Source organism: Pongo pygmaeus, chromosome 4 (assembly GCF_028885625.2).
Source record: "Pongo pygmaeus isolate AG05252 chromosome 4, NHGRI_mPonPyg2-v2.0_pri, whole genome shotgun sequence".
NCBI lineage: Eukaryota > Metazoa > Chordata > Mammalia > Primates > Hominidae > Pongo > Pongo pygmaeus.
Genome location: NC_072377.2, coordinates 10,546,778 through 10,561,038, shown reverse-complemented (window position 1 = coordinate 10,561,038; position 14,261 = coordinate 10,546,778). Strand labels below are relative to the sequence as shown.

The 14,261-nt window shown below is 41.8% G+C and overlaps 2 protein-coding genes across 3 annotated transcripts in view; both read right to left on the bottom strand.

Annotated features, from left to right (window-relative positions):
• ROPN1L (rhophilin associated tail protein 1 like) overlaps positions 1 to 7,334 on the bottom strand; it is a 30,137-nt gene extending 22,803 nt beyond the window's left edge. The window contains exons 1-2 of one of the 2 annotated variants that reach the window (XM_054489769.2): positions 786 to 7,334; positions 491 to 662 (exon numbers count right to left, since the gene is read on the bottom strand). In XM_054489769.2, coding sequence (XP_054345744.1) covers positions 491 to 621 — 131 coding nt within the window. In that variant the 5' untranslated portion in view covers positions 622 to 662; positions 786 to 7,334. Of the gene's footprint in view, positions 1 to 490 lie in introns of both variants that reach the window. The other variant, XM_063664661.1, reaches the window with a different exon arrangement.
• A 1,394-nt stretch (positions 7,335 to 8,728) lies between these two features.
• The window catches only part of MARCHF6 (membrane associated ring-CH-type finger 6), a 79,291-nt gene continuing 73,758 nt past the window's right edge, over positions 8,729 to 14,261 (bottom strand). The window contains exons 25-26 of the mRNA XM_054489768.2: positions 12,548 to 12,683; positions 8,729 to 9,135 (exon numbers count right to left, since the gene is read on the bottom strand). Of these exons, the coding sequence (XP_054345743.1) occupies positions 9,045 to 9,135; positions 12,548 to 12,683 (227 nt within the window). The 3' untranslated portion in view covers positions 8,729 to 9,044. The remainder of the gene's footprint in view (positions 9,136 to 12,547; positions 12,684 to 14,261) is intronic.

The following is a 14,261-nucleotide window of genomic DNA, read 5'->3' as shown; positions in this document are numbered from 1 at the left end:
TGATCTCAGTATGACCACGGTCGTTCCGGTTCTAATAAATTTAACCAGCTCTGGGTATACATAGCTCTGAGAGGATTCTCTGCAGATGAGGAACTTAGCTAAAATATTCCTCTTTGTAAAGTCATTTCACAAAGTGACCGCAACCGTGTAATTTTTTAAACATAATGTAGACACTTTTTTGCCCAATGCAATTGCTTTGTTAAGTTTTAGTCTATCTTCATCAGAACCACTTTTAAACAATTGAGTTGCCATTACGTTGTAGGTAAGTGAGCATTTTGCAATGATTTCAGGTCTCATAGTCGATAAATCGAAATGGTTCCTAGATAAGACACTCAAGTATAGATGTCACCAATGCTAAGGGGAAAGTTTTGCCTGATACTCTTAAGGACGCTGAGCGCCGCGAAGAGCCCCTGGTCCAGGAGGAGGGCTCTCTGGGGTCGTCTGGCTTGGGCACGTAGACCGGACAGCTCCCCGGGCCGAGGGCGCTTACCCCGCGGACCACTGCAGCAGGTCGGCCGGCTGGGTGCGGATGGCAGCCTTGGTGAATTGCTTCAGGATGTCCGGCAGCTCCGGGGGAATGTGGATCTGCTGAGCGCAGAACATGGTGTTGGGAAGCGGCATCGCTCTCCGCAGAAGGGACCAGGCTGGTGAATCGCGGCACGCTGCGAGGAAGAAGGGCAGCTGTCGGCTAGGGAGCGGTGGAGCCGCTAGCAGCGCGGGGCTTGCGGCCAGGGCCGCCTCCCATCCCGTTCCCGAGGTTGGGGCCGGCTTTGCGGGGCTCTTACCCGCTCCTCCGCGGGCTTCGGGAGAAATTAGGACCAACTGCCACTCCAACACCACCCCAGACCCTGCGGTTCCCGAGCGCCAGCCGCCACTACGGACGCGCTCGGTATCCAGGCAACCGGGACGCGAGCAGTCCCCGCCCCTCGAGCCGCGCACGCGCACGCGGCCCTGAGCGAGGCGGGGCTGTTCCGGGGCTGGACAAGGAGGTGCTGGCGCAGTCCGGCTCGCAGCAGCCGCTGCTCCCCAGTGGTTCAGAGCCGCGCGAGCTGAGCGTTTCGCCTACAAAAGGATCTTCGGATCGGTCTCCCACCGCCGAATGTGAGCGGCGAGCTCACGAAGGACTCCCTCTTCCCCTTGCTCTGGCTGCGTGAGGCTGAGGCGAGGGGACTCGGGCCTGCTAGGAGGGAAGCGGGTTAAGTGAAGGGGCTGATCGCCTGGGCGGCACGGGCCCTGCTGCGGGACCCGCCTGCGCCTGGGGCCGCTCCTCCAAACGTCTCGGGCTTCGAACTTCGCACATGCTGTTCCGTGGCCTAAGCCGTCCCGTAGTGAACCTGAGTTCTTCATTTAAAAAGCCACTTAGACAGTGGGCAGTTTCCAGCTAAAACAATATTGTATTGGTTTTCTTACGATAGGTTGCTTGAGCCAATGTGACTGGCTCTAGGAGGAAATAAATCACATCTGTCAAAACAGCCTCGAGTCGAAGGACAGGAGAAACCTCGAATTTGATGGGTGCTGACCAAGGCACCATGCAAGGTGTTAACTTTGCTTTAGGGGGTGACCTGGCTGGCTACTGCAGTTGCCGTTAACAGCCACCGTATGGATGAGAATCCAGATCCACCTCCTCCTGCGTTCCTCAAAACAGGAAGATGGAGAACTACAGCGAGCTACTTCCCGGAGGGGCCGATGGCAAGCCCTTCAAGGAAACTGGGGAAGTTGCCCGATTTTGATCGTTTCCATCCAAACACCCACCAGACAATATATACATACACATTTCTAAATTAACAGCATTGGCAAAAACTGAAAATACTTGTATTTAAAGTTGATGACAGTATGAAAACAAGAAATCGATCCGGGCGAGGTGGATCACGCCTGTAACCCCAGCACTGATCACAAGGTCAGGAGTTCGAGACTAGCCTGGCTAACATGGTGAAACCTCCCCCCCTTCTCTACAAAAATTAGCTGGGCGTGGTGGCGCGTGCCTGTAATCCCAGCTACTTGGGAGGCTGAGGCAGGAGAATAGCTTGAGCCCGGGAGGTGGAGGTTGCCGTGAGCAGAAATGGCACCACTGCACTCCAGCCTGGGCGACAGAGTAAGACTCTGTCCCCGCCACCCCCCCCACCCAAAAAAAAAAAAAGTAATCTTCTATGTTGTTGAAACAGATGTTAATTAGTACCTTTATGGGGCAGTAATTTAACACTAAAATTTTTCGATGATTGTGCAATATTACTTCCGGGAACTTACCCTACAGAAATACTATAAAAAGTAATATGGACAAAAATCTTCACCATATAAATTGGGTAAATGTCTTTTGGAAAACAAATCATGGCCTGGCCACACAATGGTATGAAAAGATGCCCGTGTAAAGTGAAAAAAAGCATCTTGTCGAACAATCTGCATAGTATGACACCTTTATTGTGATAAATGATTCTGTGAAGGTATGTCTGGAAGCACATAACTAAACTATTAACAGCAGTTACCTCTGGGAAATAGGACAGGGATTTCAGGTTTTATTTTGGCCATAGACATATTATTTTGATTCTAAATTCATCATTTATTTACTAACTTAGCATTACTATTGAGTACCAAATATTTGCCAGGGAATTGTTCTGGGAATACAGTAATAATTCAGTTTAAAAAAATAAAATCTTTGGAGCTTACATTCAAGTGGGAAAAAACATGCAAATATAAACAACAAAGGTAAACCATATGGTATGTTTAAAAGTACAAAAGAGAGCCGGGAGTACAAAATACAGCAGGGAGATGAGACAGGAATGCCCCAGTAGCTGCAGCTTTAGATAAGCCTCAGTGAGAATGACACTTCAGGAAAGAAATGAAGAGGCTAAAGAGCCTGAATGAAGAACATTTGGGTATGGCAAATAGTAAGTGCAAAGGCACTAAGGCCTGACCTGTTTTGGAGGCAAGGAGGACGGCAGGAGCGGGGTGAACACAGAGGTGATGGGGTCAGAGAAGGGAGGAAAGGGGTGCATCATGTTTTGCCCAGCACTGAAGGCTATTGTGGACTTTTGAGTGCCATGGTCGTCTATTGGAGAGTTCTGAGGGTTGGTGTGATCTGACTTGGATCTCAAGAAGAACATTCTGGATTCAATGTTGAAAACAAATGGAAAAAAGACAGAGCAGGGGCAGAGGCAGCAAGCTCAGCAGAAAGAGCGATTAAGTAAACAATGGGTTTACTTGTTCAGTTTTGAGACTTCTTTATGTAATCTAGATGCAAGTCATTTATCAGAAATGTTTTGCAAATATTTTCTGCCACTCTACAGCTTGTCTTTTTGTTCTCCTTATGGTACCTTTCAAAGAGAAGTTCTCAATTTTGATAAAGTACAATTGATCGATTTTTCCTTCATGGATTGTGCTTTTGGTGTTGGATTTAAGAAATCTTTTCCTAACCCAAGGCTGAACACATTTTCCTTGTTGTCTTCCAGAAATTATACAGTTTTGGGGAACTATAATCCATTTTGACTTTAATCTTTGCCAGTGTTAAGATATGGATCAGTTTGTTTTTAATTTTGCATCTGATGCCCAATTATTCCAGCATCATTTTTTCTAGACCTTTGCACCTCTGTCAAAAATCAGTTGTCCACATACATGTTGGGTTATTTCTGGACTCTATTCTGTTCCAATAGACCAATGCACAGCCAGCAGAAGGGACTGATCCCAAAAACATGAGTGAATGAATGGGAGTACTGGGTATGAAGCTTCTCATCTTTAGGTGTATCCTAAAGAAGAGTTACTGAACAAACACAGAGAAGCAGAAAACCTCCGGCACTGTTACATATGTAAAGAAAAGTTTCAAAATGATAACTAAACAATGTAAAATGAGGCAACAAGGGGCCTCTACGTAGTGTTTATGTATGAGTGGTCTTAGAGAAGTGTGTGACTAAGTAGAACTAGACTGCACAAGGCTGAAAGAGTAATGGCAGGGGGACCTACATATACCAAACAGTCACTAAGGAAGTGGCTAGGCCATCTCTCTGGGTGAACCTTTCTCTGTGTTTCCCATGGCATTTTATTCATATCTCTGTAATACAATCTTTTGCTCATGTTTCTGTTCCATTCTGAGTTCCTTGAAGGGAGACATCATACCTCATTCAACTACAGTACTGAATACAGTGCTAGAAACAAAACAGACACCAAAATAAAAACATTGAGGAGGAGGAGGGAAACGTTACCTTCTCAGCCCCTTGACATGTTAGTTCTCCTTATCACTACATGTTTGCAACAAGAGTAGCTATGAACTGTGGAGTGGAAGGGGGAAATTAATGGCCAGTTTCTGAACTTCACCATGCAATTTCCTTTGCTGAAAAATTTCAACTTCACAGATTAAAGATGTCTATGGTTCAAATAGCATTTCCTCTATCACCCCTGCATTTAAAGTAAATAAAAATGCACTTGTTTGGGGGAAAACAATCATGGAAAAAATTCTGAACCTATAAACAAAGAAAAATTGTAAATAGTCTGAAGCAAAAGGATCTCCTCAGGGTACTCAGAAGGAAAAAAACATCATGCAAGTCTTTCCTTTTTTATCTGGGACATATGGTCAAGTATGTACAATGGATTTGATTGGTTTTACTCTAAGTATTCGGCTAAAAGACAACCTTAGTGAAACTGACTTTCTGATCTCGTAGCAGACATGCAGAAGTGGGCAGTAGCTTGCTATTGCACAAAATGTGGGGCCTTACTCTTCCCAGTGAGGATGGTCTACAGTTCAAGTTAGGGAGACAGAAGGGGAGGGATGTGTCCTCTGCAACTATGCATTTAAATTTATACATAAAAAGGAGTCGCCACAGTCACATTTAACTGGAGTTATTTTTCCTTCCTATTATATTAAAACATCTGGATTATCTATGCTGGCTAATAATGCATATTTCTGCAATCTTAAAGCAATCTTGCAATAACACAAAAACAAAAAAACTAGACTACAACTAACATTCACTTTATTCAGTTTTGTCCTCTCAACTTAGAAGGCAACAAATGACCACATAAAAAAGGGAGCATTTCAGAATATATATACATAAAATTGGTCTGGGTACCCTAAGGTGTTTGCGTTGATAGAAAATTGACACCCCAAACTAAGTGTTCTACTTAGCTTCTACAATAGTTATTCCTAGACCTTAGTCATTACATTTTTATTTAAGGTACTATGTTACTTTCATGACTACAAAATGTAGCACTCGTACAAAACAGGAATGAAAACATACATACACTGTCTTATCTTTATGTGGTATTAATGCCAAAGATATTGTCAGGGATTATTTTAAAGAAGCCCTTACTCATTATGGCTATTTTTAAAAATGGCACAGGACAGTAACAGGCTGAAAAGAAAACACCTGGTTGAGGGGACAAATTAAGTAAATACAAGACAGCTTAACTAAGGAAGTCAGCGAATCTCCACAAATGAGGCTTTTAATATAATACTTTAGTGGTAAGACATTTTAGTTGTTTTTCTTTTTTTGATGGCTGAATAACATCCTAAAGGAGTATTTTAAATATAATCTTTTAATTTTACAATGTAGAAAACTTCTCACAGTAAGTAGAGAGCTTAGAGTACTCAACCCTGAAAAATGAAAATAAGTAGCTAGCTTGGAAAGTTTTAAAAAGCGCCAGTGTTCTTATGGCACTACATTCTCCTGCACGTGTGCGTGTGTTCACGCACATTCGCAAACGCAATACAATGTAGAAATGCCCAGTGTTTCTGTTTTGTTTTAAAAAGTCATCAATTCAACCTAAATTCAAGAATTACACTTTAATAGTGGCATTTTGCCAATATAGAAATGACGTATCTTGGATCAAATCATTTTAAGGAAAGTTATTCTATATTACTTGAATAAGGGAAAGAAAATACACAAGACAAGAATCCACAATAATAACAGTTACATTAAATGTTGAAATAAAAATTACTTTTTGTTTACATCTGGAATTGAGATGGCCCATCTTCATTGTTTCTCCAGAGTACTAAGGGGAGAAAAATCACCTAAAAACATGGGAAGTTTTTTAAGGCTAGCTATACACAAACGTCACATTGGCATTTTTCTTCAGTTTTCATCTCAACTATTAGTACTAAATAGTTTAAAAATCAAACATAATTTACTAATAATGAACAACTGCACACTTCATACTATGACCGTTTGATAACTGGTCATGTAAAACTAACCCCAAATGCTGATTTGTCTTCTATATATAAATAGTAAAAATAAAACAAAAAGGTCTTCTTTCCTAGTTAACCTTCTTGAAGGTTGTTTTAACCCAATATAAAATTAAGCAAAATTATAGTATAATTTTTAAAAAAATTTATGTGAAGAAGGGCAGCAATACTAACATTTTCTGAACTATGGGTTTTCAATATTTAAAAGGCTCTCTTGGTTAATACTGAAACCTGGATGCTACCCAAGCAAACATTATGCTGGAAAATGCTTTCCCTATGAAAATACTTATCTCATTAAAAACAACAGGGTAAAGTACAATTGAAAAACTAGGGGAGAATTCTTAAGTTAGACAATATAAATTACCTGCCAGTAAAATGGAGGGCAATTTTTTGGCCATTCATATTGTTTGTTTACAAAACATTTGATAAGATTCATTTAAAATTCTGTAGGATTAAGAATTTTTAACCTTTTGAAGTATCTGCCTAGGATCTCTTGCTGATAAAACAGATATGTTCCAATGACTTTATATCAAGATCTACAAATTCTTTGAAAAATTAAAAAACAAAACAAAACAAAACAAAACCCAAAATTAATATAATCAAGTTGGCCAGGTGTGGTGACTCACACCTATAATCCCAGCACTTTGGGAGCCCAAGGAGGACGGATCACTTGCAGTCAGGAGTTCCGAGACCAGCCTGGCCAACATGGTGAAACCCTATCTCTACTAAAATAACTAAAATTAGCCAGGCGTGGTGGCACGAACCTGTAGTACCAGCTACTTGGGAGGCTGAGGCAGGAGAATCGCTTGAACCTGGGAGGCAGAGGGTGCAGTGAGCCAGGATCGTGCCACTGCACTCCAGCCTGGGCAACAGAGTAACACTCTGTCTCAGGGGCAAAAAAAAAAAAAAATATATATATATATATATATATATATATCTCAAGTTATATGCCCAATTCAATAATAATGTTTTTCTCTCAGAGCAATTTAGCAATACACTATGACAGGCAGCATTATATTTTAAAATCCTCCTAATTTTTTATAGTAGGACTAAATTTCTGAGTAAAGGTAGAGCTAACAAAGACCTTATTTCAAATGAGAGAAAAGGCTACTCTAAAGTGCCAAAGAGTGTAACACTGAATCCTATGTCAAGCATTATTTCTGATACTTTTTTTTTTTTTTTTCTTCCAATTTTGCCTAGGTTGGCCTCGAACGCATAGCCTCGCCTCCTTGTGTGCCAGGACAACCGGCCGGAGCCACCGCAGCTCCCGATACTGATGTTTTTAAAAACGTTTTAAAGTAATTGCTTACCACTTAGGGAAAAAATTGCTGAAGTATAAAACAGTCAGAACACATTGCTCTTTATTTTGGTAGCTTATGTTTGGCTGACTTGCATATGTTAAAAAATTCTCAGATTTTAGTCTATGGATTTTAATACTATATGAAAATTCCTTTATAGTTTCTGAAGACCTATGTTATACACTTTCTATGAGACCTTCTAAATTATTGTTCAAAAACAAACACTACCCTTACGATATACCTTTAGCATTAAACATTTAGATCATGTACCCAACCATTCTATTTTTCTAAACTTCTAATCTGAAGCTTTGGTTATGAGGGAAAACAAAGTTTGTAAGGGTTCAGTTCTCTGAGACTTTTCAGAATGTTTCCAATGAAATACATTCCTATGTTAAAAGGCCAGCTCAGCCAAGCTTCCTTCTGGACAAATAATGAATTGGTTTTATTTGAAGTTTTATTCTGTAAACAAAAAGCTTTGGAAACTTTGGGATTTCCTGATGAAAAGCTAGGAGAAATGCACACCTAGTCCTCAGCCAACGAGGCACTAACCAGCGAGATCAGATGTTCTAACCAGTCTTCTCTAATGCTGTCAATCTAAGACCACAACCACATCTATACTTCACCAGCATCTCAGAAGTCCTAAATCCAGTAAGATGCAGTACAGTTGGTGATGTCATTCTGAAAGATTTATGACCTTGCAGGACTTTTGGCCACTGCTATGAAAAATAAAGAGATAGTTGTGTGGAAAAGAAAGGATGCGGGTGTGGGTGGGGGCGGGGGGGCTGACTAATGAAAATCTTCATTTGGACTTTTTTTCTCTAAGTATAGGTATGCCCCTAACAAGCACTGAAACCCAACTTCCAATGCTGATCACACTAGGAATATTAAATTATCAAAATTAAAAATAATTTCCTCACCTAGCACAAGATACTACACAATATTACAAACACAGACACATGAAAAAAAATCAGGCAGTAGAAAATGTACAACAGCTTTGGTGTTATACAAAATAACTTCCACAAACAACTAACAGTGAAGCATAAAGTTCATGTTTTCTTACCACAGACACTCCACTGCTGATTTCTACTTGTTTCCTTTAACGTTCTTGGTAAGGTCTGAATAGCCAAGAAAGAAAGAATGTACAGTTCCCTTAGTGAGAGCTGCTAGGACATCATGAACTGCGTTCCACAAGGCGTCACTGAAAAGTCTTGCCTGTGCACTACTGCTCTGTGGCACGTTTCCTGTCGAGATCACAGCAGGTCCAAAATAAAGTGACAACTAGATTTAATAAATTAATATACATTTTGTTTAAAGATGTACAATGCACATTCTGTTTAATCCAAGGTTTTAGGGTATCAAGGAACTTGTATTTACACATATACAAATCTCAGACAGCAGTAATGTCAGAAGATCCAGGGAGAACAGCAGAACCTTACACTGCTGCTCTCTGAATGCTGAGAACACAAGTCAAATACATTTAACTTAAAAACAACGCTGAGAGATCACTGGGAAAAATCTCCAAAGAGAGAAGTCCACAAAAAAGGACATGTAAAGGGGAAGGTCAAGTTGTTGAGACAACTACTTTATTCTTGGGATGACTGTGGAGGTGGTGGAGATGAGCCTTGTTTGCCAGATTTCCGTTCGTAGTTCACGAGTCGTTGACCCACAAGGTACCTAGGTTGCAAAAACAAGGTGGTTATTCTCTTGTATGAACTTACAGAGTAAAACATTCATATGTCTTTTTAAATCTAACTCCTACTTAAAACTCGTCAATGGTTGGGCAAGTCAAAGGGAGTCCGGAGTGAACACCTGTAAAGGCTGGCACGTCTACCTAGGTATGGGTTTGTAGGAAGCTGCAGAAGCAGCAAAGGCTGGAAGGCCTCCAATGCTGTGCAATGGAGGACATGCTTCAGTCAGTGGTTTAGGGGGTCTCAGAAACTCAGACATGTGGAGGCCAGGAGGGATACAGTAAACTTATGCAGCGGATTTATCTGTTAAGGTTAAGATTTTATAAAACAACTTAGTGGGCAGATCTAAGGAGACAGACTAAAAACATGACCATCAGAAAGCTAGGAAGGGGCTGGGCGCGGTGGCTCATGGCTCATGCCTGTAATCCCAGCACGTAGGGAGGCCGAGGCGAGTGGATCACCTGAGGTCAGGAGTTTGAGACCAGCCTGGCCAACATGGTGAAACGCCATCTTTACTAAAAACACAAAATTAGCTGGGTGTGTGTGGTCCCAGCTACTAGAGAGGCTGGGGCAGGAGAATTGCTTAAACCCGGGGGGTAGAGGTTGCAGTGAACTGAAATTGTGCCACTGCACTCCAGTCTGGGCGACAGAGTGTGACTCCATCTCAAAAAAAAAAGGTAGGAAGGGATGAAAGTAAAACTGGAAGCTCTAGTTACAGAGAAGAAAGGAGAAATCAAAGGAGAAATTTCAGTGAAGTCAAAGGGAAGACAGCATTACAGTGAGTGAGTGTGAGTGACAGGTGGTGGGAGAATATGGTTCAACAACAGAATGGCAAGTGTTCCTAACTTATGTATGTGATGAAAGGAGAAGGCAATGGCAAAGGGCACAGGGCTGCAGAAACAAAGCAGATGTTACTGTAGTTGGAGCGACAGGGCAGGAGATCCTACTCAAGGAGACACACATCTCCAATGCCAGGGAAGGGCGACAGCTGCATCGAAGGCTCACTGAAGGCCTGCCTTACTTAATGTGAGCAGATGGCTTGCAGGCTGATCCTAAGAGGACAGCAGGAACAAAGCTGGAGAGCAACAAGCTGTAGGTGGCTGGGCACAAGTGTGAACGGCACCCATTTGGAGGCAGAGATGCAGATCAGGGAGAATGTCCAGTAAAAGCCCACAGAGTTGAGTGAAGGAGACTGAGGGAGAATGAAACCTGCACATGACAGGCTGTCAGGTAGCTTTCCTTCGTCCCTTTCCTGCATTTACTCATCAGTGAAATGAGACCGATAGTCCCACGCTGCAGCATTGTTTTAAGAAAGGGAAAGTGTATGAAGCCCGGTGACAAAGGCTTAGCATGTTCTAAGGGCTCACTGTGGGAACTCTTACTTTTCACCAATACCTTCTCCACCTTGACTTTCATCTATCACTTTTCTGTAAATGCACACAAGCCTAAGGAAATATTTTGGCAGTTTATGTCCAGTAGCTTAATATGTCACTTTTTTAAAAGTACGCTAATCTTACTGCATCTTTATCCATAATGTCACTGTTTTATTCCTTTTCTTTTGTCTTACCTTCTTTTCTTGAAGTTAGCCATTCCTTACCCCACTGTTCCCCAACCAACCACTGATTTTAAAACTTTGAGAATTCTGTAAATATTTTAAACAGTGAAGGCTGAGCAATATCTACTAAAATATACATAGCACTACCTGGCACACAGTAATGACTAAATAGCAAGATACACTAAAAATATGGTCAGCATTATGGCAATGACAAAGTAAATAAAAAGCACACAGAAACCAAGTTAAATTGTACAAGCCCAAAGAGTAATTCAGTGGCAGAGAAAGGAGACTCTGAACCCAACTCCCTCTCTTCCACCACCACTCACTCTCTCATACTCAAGCCCACCACACACACACATACTCACATTCTCTCTCTCTCACACACACACACACTCACTCTTAGCACCTCCTACAGACCAAACCCTGTGCTAAAGAGTACATATACAACAGCTGACAAGACATGCCCTCACTTAAGTCTATAGTTCAACACCTTTCTGCATAAAGGAACAGATGGGAAAAGAGGAAAGAGGACACTGGGCTACAGGAAAAAGCAGAAGATAAAGCATGAGAAAGAAGAGGTCAATGGGAATAGACCCCTGGCAAAGGCTGAGAAGGGCAGGGTGCAGAAAGGCAGGCGCCCAGCGTAAAGAAAGAAGCAGGCAGAAAGTTCCCTGAGGGCATGTCTTGCTTGTCAATTCTGTTTGCAGTATTCACTCCTCTGCCAAAAAGTTGAGTGCTAAGAAGTTGATTTTCATCATTGAAAATACCCCTTCCCCTTCTTTCAGTTGACAGTCTTTTGTGCTCTGACTGCCTAAGTGTACTTGTATTTTTTACTGTCAGTAAATGCTTTGGAGACGTCTTGAACACTATAAATTTCATTCTCAAAAATCTTACTCCTCAGAGTAAATAAGGTAACTCTATAATTTGCTGTGCAAGGGGGGGACAAACACAAGTAAAAGGGGGTAGTGTTAATGACACAAAGGCAGCAGGTATAAACTGGGACTCTCTTGGCTGACTGAGATGGATAAACCATAAACTCACTTTCTCTGCTAGAACCCATTGAAGCAGATGATTCAGCCTACAGTTTGGACATAAAGGTCAAATATTATCCCAGGAAGGTGTTTTCCTTGGCTTTCCTCAATCTCTCACTGACATCAAGTGACAGAGTTTTCAATGGTTTCCTCAAAACAGAGAGTCCCACAACATTTTTGCAGTAACCCTCAAGCCTCTCTGTGCAACCTCAGAGTAACCTAGTGGCCCTCCATAAGCAAGAGGGGCTTATGCAGGCACTGCTAGTTTCTAATGCAGGCTTCTTATTTTTATCTAAAACTGTTTAATATACTGTCAGACCAGAACATTTGAAAACAAACTGAAAAACTATTTGGAATGGGCATTAAAAAATCTCTTGGCTGGGTGCAGTGGCTCACGCCTGTAATCCCAACACTTTGGGAGGCCAAGGCAGGTGGATCACGAGGTTAGGAGATCGACACAATCCTAGCCAACATGGTGAAACCCTGTCTCTACTAAAAATACAAAAATTAGCTGAGCGTGGTGGTGCACACCTGTAATCCCAGCTACTTGGGAGGCTGAGGCAGGAGACTCGCTTGAACCTGGGAGGTGGAGGTTGCAGTGAGCCAAGTTCGCACCACTGCACTCCAGCCTGGCAACAGAGTGAGACTCCGTCTCAAAAAAAAAAAAAAAAAAAAAAAACCACCAAAAAAAAACCTCCCTCTCCAAAACAGTTTCTCCCAGTCTTTTTTTCCTCCTATGATTTGTCACATCAGATACATAAATTAAGAAGTGAAAACACCTAAACAAGAGACGAACAGAACGCCAGACTTACTTGTCATTTTTAATATGTTCATAAAGGCGCTTAAACTGGCGGACTTGGAAGGACAAAATTGCCATCAATACCACGACCATCAGTAAAAATGGATAAATCCGCCGATGGACTAAGTTTTGCATTTCCGCAGTAACACCTAGAAAACCAAAAAAGAAAAACTTTAAGTGTGTATGTGAAATAACAGTGACATGAAACGTAAACACGTCCTTCCCCTAGAAGAATGGACTGGGGCAGACAAGCTTTCTAAGCCCCAGGTCTGTTAACTTTCTACAGTCTGTGTGGGTCATCAGCCCTTTCTGACCCCCAACTTTCTCATTTGTAAAACAAGGAGGCCAGGCATAGTAGCTCGCGCCTGTAATCCCAGCACTTTGGGAGGCCGAGGCAGGCGGATCACTTGAGCTCAGGAGTTCTAGAGCAGCCTGGCCAACATGGTAAACCCTGTCTTTACCAAAAAATACAAAAATTAGGCAGGTGTGGTGGCGTTGCACCTGTAGTCCCAGCTACTCAGGAGGCTGGGGTGGGAGAATTACTTGAACCTGAGAGGTGGAGGTTGCAGGGAGCCAAGATCATGCCACCGCACTCCAACCTGGACAACAGAGTGAGACCCCGCCTCAAAAAAAAAAAAAAGGAACTGGACGAGACTGACTTCTCATGTTCCACAAGCAGTGGTGTCACTGATATATTTCAACTGCACCACAGTTTAAAAAAGCAAAACCAAAACTGTGCTTATATAATAAAAAAATCCTCAAACTTTTAGAACACACATGTATTTATTTTTCTATATTTAACTCATGAGTTTTAATACTTCTTTGGCAGAGGGGACTGGGGGGCTTTAAAATCAGAGCAAGTACTTCCAAGGACATCAGAAAATTAATACCCTCAGGTGGATTATTCCAAACACCACAATAATGTGCTGTGCATAAGCTCTGGAGCTGAGTTTGAAATTTGAATGCTGCTCTTACTCCTTAAAAACTAGACTTTGGGGTAAGATTCTCAATCTCTGTGAACCTCAATTTCCCATTTCTAAAACAGAGTTGACAAAACATATTAAAAAGCTACCCTAAGAATAACATGTAAGAATTACATAAAGCATCTAAACAGGGCAAAACAGGTACTAACATTTTTCATTTGCCACTCTTTTTCCCTTCCAAAGTCTTTCCAGAAAAGCTCACAATAAAGTTTTTAAAAATGAAAACATGAATGACTGGTTTGGAAATCCAAATTCTTAAGTCTATATACTATTAATGGGCAGACAATAATATATGCTAATTAGAATAAAAAAGAAAATAGGGCATTCCTACTCTAGACAAAACCAGTAAAGAGATTGTTCTAAAGAGTCAAAATAATTTAATTTTAAAGACGTATTCAACTAATAAGCAATGGACTGGGTGTGGTGCTCATGCCTGTAATCCCAGCACTTTGGGAGGCCGAGGCGAGTGGATCATCTGAGGTCAGAAGTTCAAGACCAGCCTCGCCAACATGGTGAAACCCTGTCTCTAACAAAAAGACAAAAATTAGCTGGGCATGGTGGCGCATGCCTGTAGTCCCAGCTACTCAAGAGGCTGAGGCAGGAAAATCGCCTGAACCCAGGAGGCAGAGGTTGCAGCGAGCCGAGACTGCACCACTGTACTCCAGCCTGGGCAAAAGAGCGAGACTCCGTCTCTCAAAAAAAAAAAAAACTAATAAGCAATGGGCTTTGAAATATATTTTGCAG